Genomic DNA, 13,534 nt, shown 5'->3' on the forward strand with positions numbered 1-13,534 from the left:
ATTAGAATATTTCTTAACAGTTTATCAAAAAAGAGAAAGTTTATTATCTCAATATATACTAAAAAATTACTTAGTAAAATTAACTTTTCATTCTTGCTTTTAGTAAGCCAAAAGAGAAAATACTTCTTAACATAATACAGAATATCTGAATGGGAAATACTTAATAGTGAAAAAAACAGAATAATCCTTTTTAGGTCAGCATTACAGAGACATGCCTATAAAACCTGTAGTTTTAGCATTGCCCTGGAAGTTCTAGCCAAAACAATAATATATAAGAAAAAATAAATAATGGAAAACACATAAACCTTACCATTATTTATATTTTATAATTGCTAACCCATACATTTTTATAATTGCTCACCCATAAAACCCATAAGAATCAATTGAAAAAAAATAAAGAATTTAAAGAGTTCAATAATGTACAAAACTCAATTACTATAACTCTCTATACCAGCATTAGCTATTTAAAAGATACAGTGGGGAGGGGAGACTCATTCATAATAGCAATGAAAAAATTAGGAAATTCCTAATAATCAACCTAAAAGAAATTAATGGAACCTCTTTGAACTATATTTCCTAGCTAAGATGATTAACTAAGCACTTGTGTTTATCTCTTCTATTTCTTGAGACATCAGTAAGATGAGAGTAAATGAATGCTTTTAAAGGCATAAATCCACAAGAATAAATACAACAGGAAAAATGTCATCAATATACCAGAGATTTACATACATTTTTGGAAATTGGAAAATGAATAGAGGATTAGTAACTTACTAAACAGGACAGAGGAAGTACCACATAGAAATCACTGAGAAAAGTATTGACACAAAAAGAAACTGATGTCACAGAACTTTGGAAAGGTTTGGAAATTAGAAGCAATATGAACAATGGAAAATGGTGACATAGGGTAGATTTTAAAATAGTGTTGTTGTGGGAGAGGCATTGTGTATTTTCCTCGGTCCTTGCCCCCACCGCGACTAAGAATTGAAGGGCAGAGACACAGTAGTGAAGCAGAGTGAAAGTTTAATTTAAAGTTACTTAGAGAGAAAGTGCAGGTGACCTCAGAGAGAGAGGAGCGCCCTGAAAGGTTGGAGAGAAAGAGTTTAAGATTAAAAGCTTACACACTTAGAAAGTATGGGCGACCTCAGAGAGAGGAGCACACTGAAAGGTTGTGTGTTCCCCCCTTTAAGGATTTTTCAGGAATGTGACAAAGGGCTAGGGGTGTGGGCTTGTTACGTGGTCTCAAGTATCTTTGATGAGACACCAAGTTTCTTATCAGTCCTCTAGGTAATTCTGCAAAAATAGCTTAACACAAGAAATGTACTGCTTTGGTCCCCTCCCAGGATAGCAGCTTCCTGGTTTGGGAGCATATCAATCAAGACTGTCTGCCCTTCCTCAAAGGTGGGCAGAATTATTTGTTTGCTAAAGAGTATGTTAAGAATCTTTCTTCTTAAACCTCCTGGGTTTTTTTTCTTAAATGCAATTTTGGCTTTAAGGTGGGATCTCCCTGTCTTTATTATGCTGTTTATAGGTGGGCCTTTTAGCAGGCTAGAGTAAATCTTAACAATGATCTAATTGACACAGTGAAGACATGGGCTGTGCTCAGATACTTTTCCTTCTCTGGGGAATATTCAAACATTCAAGGCCAAGTTGCTGTTGACCTTTTCAGTTTTAACTGGTTCACTGAGTCCTTTCTAGGGGGCTTCTGACCTTGTTCTCTTTCCATCCCGCTCATATCTATTTTCCTGCCACAGTGCAATGAGTATATGGAATATTAGTCCTAGGCAGAAGACTGGAGATTAATTATCTGGCAAACTTTAATGGAGAAGAAAGGACTCAGGAATGTCATATACTTTGGAAGGTGAGTTGAGTCAAGTAGGGCTGAAAATGGGATGAATTCAAAGTCTACAGATGAAAAGGTTGGCCTCCTTCCCTGCCCCAGAAGTAGATAGACCACATCTCCCTCCCAGGTAGAATATTGAAAGATTCTTTTCTGAAGAAGCTCACTAGTCTGAGAAAAAAGACCTCTACATACTGATGTGGAGTGGTACATCCACTGTGGAAAACATTGTCAGTTCCTTAAAAGGTTAAACATAGAGTTTGCAATCTTACCACTAGCTTTCTACCAAAGAGAGATAAAAATATATGTCCATGCTAAAACTTGTACATGACCATTTGTTTCAACAGTATTAACAATTGCCAAAAGGTGAAAACAGCCCAATTGTCTACCACTTGATAAATGGATTAATAAAATGTAGTATATCCATACTGCAGAATATTATTTGGCAACAAAAAGTAATGAGGTAATGATGGATGGTACAACCCCGTTGAACCTTGAATACATTATGCTAAGTGAAAGAAGCCAATCACAAAAGACCACATACAGTATTATTTCATTTATATTCAATGTCCAGGCAAATCCTTGAAGTCAGTGGTTGTCTAGGGCTGGGAGAAGGGGTGGAAAGAGGGAGTGAGTGCTGATGGGTACAGGGTTTCTTTTTTGGGACAGTGAAACTGTTCTCAGATGAAATGATGATAGTTACACAACTGTTAATAAACTAAAAAGTACTAAGCTGTATGCTTTAAATAGATCTACTTTTCTGTATGTATGTTTTACTTCAGTAAAACTGTTTAAAGTTTATAAAGAAGCAATCAGCCACATTGAATGCTGCCCAGACATGTCAAATAAGGGCTACAAAAAGCCCATTGGATTTAGCAACATAGAGGTCATGGGTGAATTTGATGGTTTCAATTTAAGTGGAGTGGTAGATACTGAAAGCCAGATTGGAATAAATTGAGAAATGGTTTGGTTATGGGAAGGAAAGATCTTAAGTGCCCTTGGTTACCCAGTAAATGGGAAAAAATTGAAGGTTCTGGAGTGGATAGTCAATACTAAAGGGTTCCTAAGAAGAACAAATGGAGTGATTAGCCTTATCTAAGAAAAGGATTACTTCCTTCAGTGTCAAAGGAGGAAATGATGAGTGCTGAAAGACTTGTAAACTGGATAGAATAAAGATAGTTTCTTTTTAATGACCTCTGTTGTCTCTGAAGTGGAAAGCAAGACCATCTGCTTAGGATAAGTAATGAGAAGGGGAAATGATAACAGCCGATTAGAGAAATAGGTAGCTTTGTCAGAAAATGTTTAGCACCTACTTAAGGTTAGCAACTATGCATCTATATTGTATCTGCTCTTTCTTTGCTTGCTTGTTACTTTGTTTTTATCTTATTTACACTGTTTCCCAACTATAATTCACAGAAGAGGCAGACATTTAGATTCATGCAGTGATTTTGCCACATTTAGGGGAGGAGACAAAAAGACAGGGTACAGGTTTTAAATAGCATTGTTAAAGGAGCGATTAGAATGCTGGACCATTAGATTCAGTTGAATAAGGGATAAAGGGCTGGGAAAAAAGTATGCCATTAATGGGCCCACCAGGACAGAGATTTCAGCTATCTTGTTCACTATATTTCCAGTTCTTAGAGCAATGATTGCTTGAATTAATGGTCTGATGAGACCAATGGACAGAGATAGTGGGATAGTTGAAAAAAAATAAGTTTGATGCTGAGATGTGGGTATCAGGAAGTAGAGGGAGCATCCTAAGCAAAGGATGCAGTACATGTACAGGCCCAAAGGTAGGAACCCAGAATAACAGCAGGTTTTTGGCCTGAGCAACTGGGTTGATAATGAGGAGCAGGATTTAGAATTGAAGATAAGAGTCTTGGTAAAGTAGTTTGAGATGCCTGTTATACATCCAAGTTATCAGGCAACAGTTGAGTTTGTGAGTCCAGAATTCAAGAACAAGTTTGATTTGCAAGTATGCATTTATGAGTCATTCACATATTGGTGTTATTAAAAGTAATGAAAATGGGTGGTATCACCTAAGATAGGTGAGCGCTGGGACATTCCATCATTTAAAAGGCAGGAAAAGAGGAGGTTGATCAGGAGAGTTTACTGAAATCACAAATTATGAAAAAATGGGCTAAGAGGGGAAAACTCCAGCATCATGGTTAGGTTCTTATCCAGCACAGTCTATGGAATGGACCTTGAAATCAATTCATTTCCTGGCCTTCTGCTAATGTTCTCAGATGCCATGGCAGGCATTATTAGTATTTGCCAATATCACTTTCTTGAGATGGTAGAATGGAGCCAAGTTAAATCTACAGAAGCTACAATCTCCTTTGAGTTGTTTCTCAGTATCATGCTAGCTCAGAGGCAAAAGACACTGTGCATAGGGCTCTAAGAGAACAGAATTAATGCCAGTACAGCCAAGTTCAAATTGCTTCCTAGGTGGAACTGATACAATAGATCAAATAAGCCTTCTGCGTATCACCTCTCCATAATGAAGCCATTAAAATCAGCCTGTGTGTCCCTAGGTAATTCATGAGTGCTGACTTGGTGAGATACAGAGTAAGAAAGGCCAACAGAGTTAATGCTTGTGGCTAAAGTATTGCCTGAGTTTTTTGAGGGACAGTATTTTATGTATTTGAATAAATTGTATGTCCCTTTAAATGATTATGATTTAAATGATTCCAAACATCCCCATCAGCATCAGGCCAAGTTAATCAACTTTATAGCCTCCTGTTACTTGTCACTTCAGCAAACTGAGACACACTGCTTGAGGTAACAATCTGAGAAACACACTGCCCTTTCCATATTTAGTGCAAAATACCATAGGATTCATTTTTTTATTTTGCTGTATTGCACATATAATTCTGGTATAAAGTTGGATGACTTCTCAAGCTTTGGTTTTTAAAATAATCCTTGCTGTTTTGTTGCCTTTTAATCTGCCAAATTATTTGACCTTTTCTGACAGGAAAAGTACTGTTACACACTTAATGAGGTGCCACCTAAGTTTGAGGACCTTACCTGCCACATCTTTCCAGTTATGCCACAGTGTAATCCATGATGAAATGTAGCTTCTAGAAAAATGGAATTTTATGACAAACGACCGAACTATGAAGATAAGCATTTATACTTTATGGTGGATTAAATTGTTAGTTAAAAGAAAACCCAGTTGATTGGGGGTGTAGGTTTTCAGTTGATTAGGAGTGTGAGTTTGTTCACAGTGAGTTACAACTAATCATACTATATTTTTTAAATAAAATATAGTTGGAAATAGCAACTATATTCTTCTTTTGCTTTTCTTTTGGTTACACATCTTATTACCTTAGTGGAAAGATAGAAGGTACACTAGTCAAAGGGCCTGGATTAAAAAAACCACTTGGCTCTACCACTCACTTGTTGTGTGACCCTAATCAGTTCACTTAAAACCTCTCTGGATCTAAGTTTTCTCATCAGTAGAATAAGACACTTATTCCAAATTATGCCTAAGATCTAATCTTCAGTGGATAGGCATTATTAGTATTTGCCAATATCTAGTTATCCTCTTCTTCTGAAGCTGTGTAACAGGTTCTGGCCAATCAGATGTAAGAAGGGTTATGTCACTTTCAAGCTGTGGACAACCTGTGTACAGTTCTTCGGTCTCTCTTCCATGTTAAGGCAATAGAGAAGCTCGCATGTTCCAGGTGATGCAGCCTTAAGGTAGTAGAGCCCCTGTCTGCCTGGATCTACTTGGGGCATATAGCAAAAGCATGAAATATCTGTGAGTTGTGTTACACCATGGGAATTTTGAAGTAATTTGTTACTGCTGTGTAACCTAATTTATCCTAACTAATATATCACATCTAACTTCCTATGGTTTTGAGTCATTTTTTTTCCATTTTATGAAGCTTTTTTACTATATTGTAAGAGTGTACTATATTGAATGAGAGTACTAATGAAGGAATTTGAAGGCCATGACTTTTTTTCAAATAATTATATAAATTGATAACTATTAAATCAGTCTTCAAACACAATCCTTAGCATTACTCTGGTTTTCAGTTTGCATCTCTGAGAAACTAATTTCTGAAATATTTTGGCTATACTTCTTGACAGATAAAGCAGCTGGTTTGTTTCCTCATTCAGAGTCTCTCCCTAGATACTTTAAGCATGAAATTATGTAGAAAAATACAGGCTTTCCATAGTTTATGATTTTTAAAAAATGTTAATGTTCTATATGAAGAGATAACTGTTACCACAAGATTGCCACATGTCTCCAAGGAAGATTCAAACAAAGCTTATTCTTTGAGAGTGAAGTAGTCTGTCTTGCTTATAAACAAACTTTCTTGGACGCAGTGCCCAATTCATGGTGTGTACCTTAAACAAAGATGTTTTGGTTGAACCCAGGAACCATTGTTTTAAATGACAGAACTAATTTTATTGCAGCAGTATCTTGATGCTATGAGAATAAAACCTTAAGAAAATCTGCCAAGAAAGAATTTCAGTTCATAGAAAATGTGACATTTCCATGCCTGAGATGTTACTCCAATCTGGCGTGGGACTTGAGGGCAGGCCCAGCTACATAACCTACCTAATCAGTGCAAAATGAAAATGTAGATCCCCATGTTCAAAAAGTTGGATGAAAACATGCTATTAAAGATATAAAAATACAAAGCTTTTTTAAGTTAAACTCATAAAGCATAACCAATAATGATACATGAGTAATAACATAAACCTGCAGATAGCAAAAAATATATATGTATTTTAGGAATCATAATTTTATATAATATAATAAATAATAATATTTTATTAATGTGATAGCTTGATTGGTCATAAGGTTTTTCTGGCTCCCTTCAAGTTCACTTATATCATCAAAATTTTTACTTTAGCAACTTTTAAGTGATATAATTAAAAGCAAATCAGTCACTCCTGGCAAAAATGAAAGATCACACATAATTTTTGGTAATTTTTTATTTTGAGAAGAATCTTTCTGCTGCTGCAGCTGACCCTGGAGCTGTTAAGAATATTTTATAGGCTGTGACAACACTGGGATAAATTTCTGACATATTATTTCAAAATATAAATTTTAGTAACACTTGAGCAGATGACTCTTACAGAACATTTTTTCTAAAAAGATTGAATTAACTCTTCATACATATTAGTTTCATGTGTCAGAATTTAATTTTAAATATAAATTTATACAGTGTCCTTTTAGTATTTTCTCTGGCATGTCCTATAACTTGTGGAAGTCATACAAGACTCCAAAAGTCACTTAATGATTTGTATGTAATTCAAAATGCCTATTTATGCTTTCTATTACTGTATCTTCAATTACAAAGAAAAATTAACTTTAAAATTGTCTTCTCATTTATTCAAAGCTGCATATAAAAATAGCATTTTTTCCATCAAATGCAACAATCTTTGTATTTAATTTCTCTTCTTAAGTAAGTCTGTGGATATTTGCTTTGCAATATTGTAGCAGTTGCTAAAACCAACCAATCTTAACTCTTCAGAGAATTCTGATCTCTTCAATGTGCTTTATTGCTGTGTCTGTGTGTATGCTTGGATATTGTAATAATTTACTTATGTTTACTGCCTAAACACTACCAGTTATCCCAGTGCTCAGGCCAGAGAGCTAATTGTTTACCTCGGGAATGGGTTCTAGGAAAAGCAGGCAAGTCAGCCTCGCAGCACTACCACCACTGCTGTGGCTTCTGCTGCCACCATCATCCTCTCTAATCCAGGCCAGGGTCCTATGCCCACCTGCCTCCCCTTTCCCTTCTCCCCACCCCCCCGCAGCGCTGCGGCACCCCAGAGTGCTTCAGGCATACCAGGCAAGACAAGTCATCTGCTTGGAGTACACACTGCCCATTGCCCACCGTGCCTGTGGGTCTGAGCCCAGATGTGCATGCCTAGCCCATCTTCTCTGCTCACACACATTCTCCCCTGTCCCATCAGAACTTAATTTGCAGAATGTAAGGTCAAAGGTCAAATCACTAAGAATTCCAAGACAGTAGCAGTAAGAGCATTAAACCAAGTACAGGCCAAGTACAGGTCACACATACCCTGCTTGAGGCTTCATGATATATATATGTAGAAATTACTTGGCTCCTTGTTTAAATGACTATGGAGGCAAATAGATTTATGTCTTTGGCTGTCCATCCTGAAAATAACATACAGTGGGCCATAGATGAGGGTGCCATTGACCACAGTTGTTTTTTCTGCCTCTATGCTGCCCCAAGCTTACCCTCTTTGATAAAAATGCTGGACACCAAAGCAGTCTTTCTTTGGAAGGTCTCCTTAGAGATTCAGATGAGGGTTTCATTTCCCAAGATTCTACAGAAAGTGGAAGTAGGATAGCAGGAAGGAACCAGCATTTATTGTGTCCTCATGTATTAATTTATGCCAATGGATTCATTTAATCCTAACAGGGGTTCTATTAGCCCCTTATGCATGAGAAACTGAACTGAGAGATTGAATATTTTTCCCAATATCATACAACTTGCAGATGGTGGAGCAGAAATTTAAGCCAGGTCTGATCTGGCTGCAAAGACAAACTACCTGGGTTAAAATCCTGATTCTGTTGCATAAAGCCTTCATGTTAGACATGTTCGTTTCCTGAGCTTAGGTTTCCTCGTGCATATAATGGGGATCAGACTAGTCAGTACCTACCTCACAGGGTTGTTTAGAAGGTTAAGTGAAGGTAAAGATATATAATACATTAAGAATAGTTCCTAACACTTAGTAAGCCTACAATAAATGTTACTACTACTATCATTGCAATTATCGTTGCTTTGCCCACTCCACAGTTTCTCTTCACAGGTTAGAAAAGAATGTTAGAGATCAGCAGAAAAAAAGCTTATAGTCAGCAGGGGTCTTCTGGTATTTATCTTCCCTAAAGTTTCCCTAAAAGGTCCTCTTGCATGTGATATGACCTTTGATCTGATTCTTGTCCTAGGCAACCCATCTCTGTGGGCCTTTTGAATTCTAATGTTCTACTGATCTGATGATTTTCTGTCTGGATTTTGTATATTACAGGTATGAGACATCTCTGTTGGATTTGGTTCAATCTCTGAGCCCAAAGTCAGCCCCCAAACCTCAGCCCCATCCCTCCAGAGAAGCTGAGGTCTGGAGCCACAGAGCTGAACGACTAAGTCCCCTAAAATCAACATGGAACAAGGTGGGGGCAGGCAGGACCCCCGAAGACCTGGAGGAAAATCAAATTCTGGAAGATATCTTTTTCATTTGACACTGAAGCACATGCTACAAAATTTCCAACAGAAATATGTGGGTTTCTTTATGTACTGACCTAGGATTTTAAATTATTTGATTGCAAAGTAATTGTGTCTGTCCTTTTACAGGGACCTATCTCTCTACATGCTGTTATGAATTGAATATGTATTTTTAATCAGACCAATTGGTAGATAACATATTAAGGAGGGATGGGGTGGAAGGCAGTATCTTTTCTATATTCATGCAGAGATTAGAAAACTAATATAGGACACTTTATGCATGCAGAGGCCTTTCCATATATTTAGCCTCATTTCAAGTGTGTTTCCTTCTCAATATTTTGCTCAACAAGGTTGGCTGTCTTTTGTAAACAAGGAAAACTTTTTCACTGAAAGAATCTCTTATTTAAAAGTAGCCCCTTTGAAACATATGCAGTTTCAAAAAAGACCCTGTTACCTCTCCATCTTTCATCACCTACTTCTATCTAACTGTTGTCATTTTCTTCTGAAGTTGGATTTGGCAGTTGCCCATCCCTTAATGAAAAGGGCACAATTGGCTAGAGGGAGGGACCCAACCAGCAGTTGGAAACCTGGCATTAAATCACACAACAGAGTGACTTCCCCAGGGAAATCTGGTGGAGGCACAAGCCTGAAATGTTTTTCCTACATTCTCCCATTTCCCAGGATAAATAAGAGCAATCTCTCAGTATTTTTTTATTGACCCAATTGTCTATTTTATTCACCCCTGTGAACTTGCCATGCCTATGTCTAGGGAATATGCTACCAGAGGGGGAGCAGCAACAGCCGCAGCAGGCCAACAGGCTTTCCCTGGCCTCCCTCTCACTCCACGAGGATCAAAGCCCCTCAGTTAACCACGCCTTCATGTGCTCTGCTCAGGGCCGTGTCCCATGGCCCCACAGAATCATTTCTACCTGCCAGACTATGCTCTACCAGCCCAAGCAGTCTCCCCGCTTTCCCACTGGGCCTCACTTTACCCAGCGAGAGCCTGTAGAAGACGTTCACGTGAGACCTCATTCAGTGCCCTCCCATTCAGCAGAGCTCCTGAGATGGGTCCCTCTGCCCACAGTGGGCTCCAGTGGCCTCCAGATGATGGGCAGTGCGGTGAGCCTAGCAGACCTGGTGAGTTTAAAACTTTCCATTCACTAGAAGCAAAGGAGTGTGTGTTGCTCAATGACTTTAGTTGACCTGGAGAGTGTTGCTTTTTTTTTCTCTCTCTCCTTTTCACCAAACCCAGGCTTGAACTGGGACCAAGACACTTTGTCAGTCAGAATTGGTAGCCAAGGTCAGCCTACCCAGGGCAGCCTGCACTTAATGAGCCTGCCTAGCTTCCCTGAATCCTTCATTGAAAGTAGGTTATTTCAGCCTACAAAAGCCTTGTTGAGCAGCTTCCTTATTAGGATAGATCTCGCATTGTCTCTTCAGACCGAGACCATGTCACTTCCATCCAACCTTCCTTCACTCAGGTCTTTTTGTTCTTTGGAGGAGAGAAGAATGGACCCTACCAATACCATATCCTTCATCTGAGGGAATCTGAGGTCAGGACTAACTAGTTGTAGTCATTTACTTAAAAAATTGAAAAATCATTACAGATTACAAAATCCTTTTAAAATTCACTCTTGTGAGAGTAACTGAATCAGTTTCATCCCATTTCAGAAAGCTTTTTGGAAAATGGAACTTTCTTTGGTGTGGCAAAAATGGGTGGAGCACACTGAAAACCCTCAGCCATTTTCTCAATTAAAGTTAGATTTCCAGAACTATCTTTTCCTTTCCCCGTGTGTCATGACCACCTTGAGTTCACCCAGCTCCGCTGGATCAGCCACAACCACACCCTCCCATCCTGGACACCAAAGCTTTTATGGTTCTTCAGAATAAGAGAATACCAGAAGGACCAAGAAAAGGATTATGATTGCTTTAAGAAACTTATTTGCCTTTAGAAGACTCGTAAACAAGATCTAAACTAAAAGCTTTTGGGGGGTCACATGCCATAAAATGGAGTTTAACTGCTTCTTCTCCTCCCCTTGCATGAGCAGTTTAGAAGAACAAAGATGGATTTTCATCAGAGCGTCAATCAACATATTTTTCATAGATCACATTCCCCCAGCAGTTGCCTTTATCCTCTAGGCATTTCTTAAGCGTCAGCCCAATAGGATGTCAATTTGTATCTAATCTAATGTCTTCACTATGAATCAAACAGTATGTATGTATTAATATTTTAATCTTTGTCTTACTTTGAGACAGATCTGTGTGAAAAAGTTGTTTTAGAGTCTCAAGGCTGTTGTAGCATCTAGAGGCTTGCCCTGATTGCAGACTGTCCTGCCAAGGGAGGGTCTGGCACAAAGCAATCCACCTTTCCTCCCTGTTAAGTGTTCCCAGCAGTGACTGGTTGGGATTTGCTCATCTGGCCTCCGGCTGCTTCCCCAAAGCAAGACCCATATTGGGAGTGCTCCTAAGCCCTGCGCTCCATCTTATTCAGTTCCTATGAGATGGGGCCTCTTCTCATACTTCTTCAAAATCATTTCATTATGTGGGTTTTTCTTGAAAACCACCTCATATCCTTTATGGAATGAGGCCAGGCATACATGTATGCACAACATTGCCCACCTGCTACCCACCATTCCGTGACAGAAAAACTAATCAATGTTTGCAAAATGGGAAAGGACGAAGAATGTCAGTTGAAGCTCCCTAAGTAGGGCCCAAAGTACTCGATTTAGAAAAACAAAGTTAATCAAGAAAAGCATTTACCTAGAGTCACCCTTCCAGGAGGGACAGTGTGTTTATCAAAACCTGACCCCCACGGTGAAGACTCATCTGGAGAACCCCAAATGTAATGGGGAAGGAGAGGCTCTCTCTGCCTTCAGGGCCACACTTGTCACTTTGCCTTCTTCCAGCACCATGGTTCAAACAAGAGATTTGCTGGCCAGAGAGTCTGGGAAGAGGCAGGTCTAAAAGAGCAGAGCTGAGTGAAGTCTGCAGTCATGAGGGAAGTGGAAGTGACAGCCGCCCAGTTCATGCTTTATCCTCACCACCGTGTGCATTATTTTTAATGTGAGCACCTGTTTATATATGTATGAGATTTTAAGTTAATAAATTGTCTCATGGTTATTTTCCCATCGTGGTTTTGATATGACCTGTCCCTTGAACATCCCTCATCAGATCAGTAGGGCATAGCTTGGAAGGAAGAGCAGAGTCCCAGGTTATCAAATGTTATTTTCCTTAGTACTTGTTAGCACAGCTGGAGCTTGGGTCAACCAAAAGAAGGGAAATGGTTTGCCACATCCCAATAGATTTTTCTGGTTGACTCCTCCAGCTCACTACCATCACATGGACACCAAGCTTCCTCTAGGTCATGTGGTTGGTGGAATGGAAGTTTCTATCTCTGAGTCCTTCTATGTGCCTGTTCCCAAAATTGCTCAACAAGGTAGGAATATCACAGCACTTGGGACAGGAAAAATGGCCCTGCTTAGCTGGCTGTAGGGGCTTAGACGAATAGAAGGGAGAGACTGAGTGCTTGAAATGCCAGTTTTGAGATCACCCCTGTGGATTCAGCTAAGACAGGCAGTGACCCTGTGCTGGCTCCTGTACCAGCCTGATTCCTCCACCTGAACAGGGAGACTTTGCAGCTGCCCCTCAGAGGCAGAGGTGGCAAGAACAGAACCATCACCCAGCCAGCTCCCAAGCCCTGCGCTCCAACTTATTCGCTCCTTATGAGACAGGGCCTCTTTTCATACTTTTAAAAAATCATTTCATTATATGGGTGTTTCATGAAAACCACCTCATATCCTTTATGGAATGAGGCCAGGCATACATGTATGCACAACAAGAAAATTGAGGATCTTCATCTTTTTCACCAATTGTGAAAACGAGGCTTAATAAGACAACTGAGGTCACAGCTAGTAAGGAATAGAATTGCAGCTCTGACTCACTTCTTCCCTTCTGCTCTCAGTCAGTCTCCAGGGTATCTAAGTCCTCCACCTCCAATTTCTCAACCTGCCCACTTCACTCTCTCTGCTGATGCTAACTAGCACAACAATCCCTCCCTGGTCTTCCTGCCAGATGGCCTGGATTCATCCTTGAACATGTGACTTTACCTCTCTCTGCCTCACTCTTATCCTTACATGGGGACCATAATTGGACCTACCTCATTGTGAAGGGTAAAAGCTCATGCACATAGAGTGCTCAGCATAGAACAAAACAAGCACTCAGTAAGGCTTACCTGTTGTTATTCTCCATAAAGCCACCAGGGTCAGCTTATCATGTCACATCCTGACTTAAAGTGCTGGACAGTTCCAGGCTCTTAGTTTCCTGTTACATTTATGAGAGAGTTTGGACTTCTGATCATAGTGCCCAGGCTCATCATGATTTTGCCACTGCGTCTTTGGACCTCCGGCCCCTTTCACCCACTCTTTCTCTCTCTTGGACTTCTGTGCTCCAACCACTGTGAACTTCCATTAGTTCCTGAAGGTACTCT

General features: G+C 39.5%; 1 protein-coding gene across 6 annotated transcripts in view; it reads left to right on the forward strand.

The window, feature by feature from the left end:
- Positions 1-12,174, forward strand: part of KIAA1328 (KIAA1328 ortholog) — a 336,759-nt gene extending 324,585 nt beyond the window's left edge. For 5 of the 6 annotated variants that reach the window (XM_057504134.1, XM_036884986.2, XM_057504131.1 and 2 more), the window contains 2 exons: positions 8,855-8,996; positions 10,530-12,174. In XM_057504134.1, the coding sequence (XP_057360117.1) occupies positions 8,855-8,996; positions 10,530-10,616 (229 nt within the window). In that variant the 3' untranslated portion in view covers positions 10,617-12,174. Of the gene's footprint in view, positions 1-8,854 lie in introns of all 6 variants that reach the window. The other variant, XM_036884987.2, reaches the window with a different exon arrangement.
- Positions 12,175-13,534: the final 1,360 nt, after the last annotated feature.

This window comes from Manis pentadactyla, chromosome 6 (genome assembly GCF_030020395.1).
Source record: "Manis pentadactyla isolate mManPen7 chromosome 6, mManPen7.hap1, whole genome shotgun sequence".
NCBI classification, from domain to species: domain Eukaryota; kingdom Metazoa; phylum Chordata; class Mammalia; order Pholidota; family Manidae; genus Manis; species Manis pentadactyla.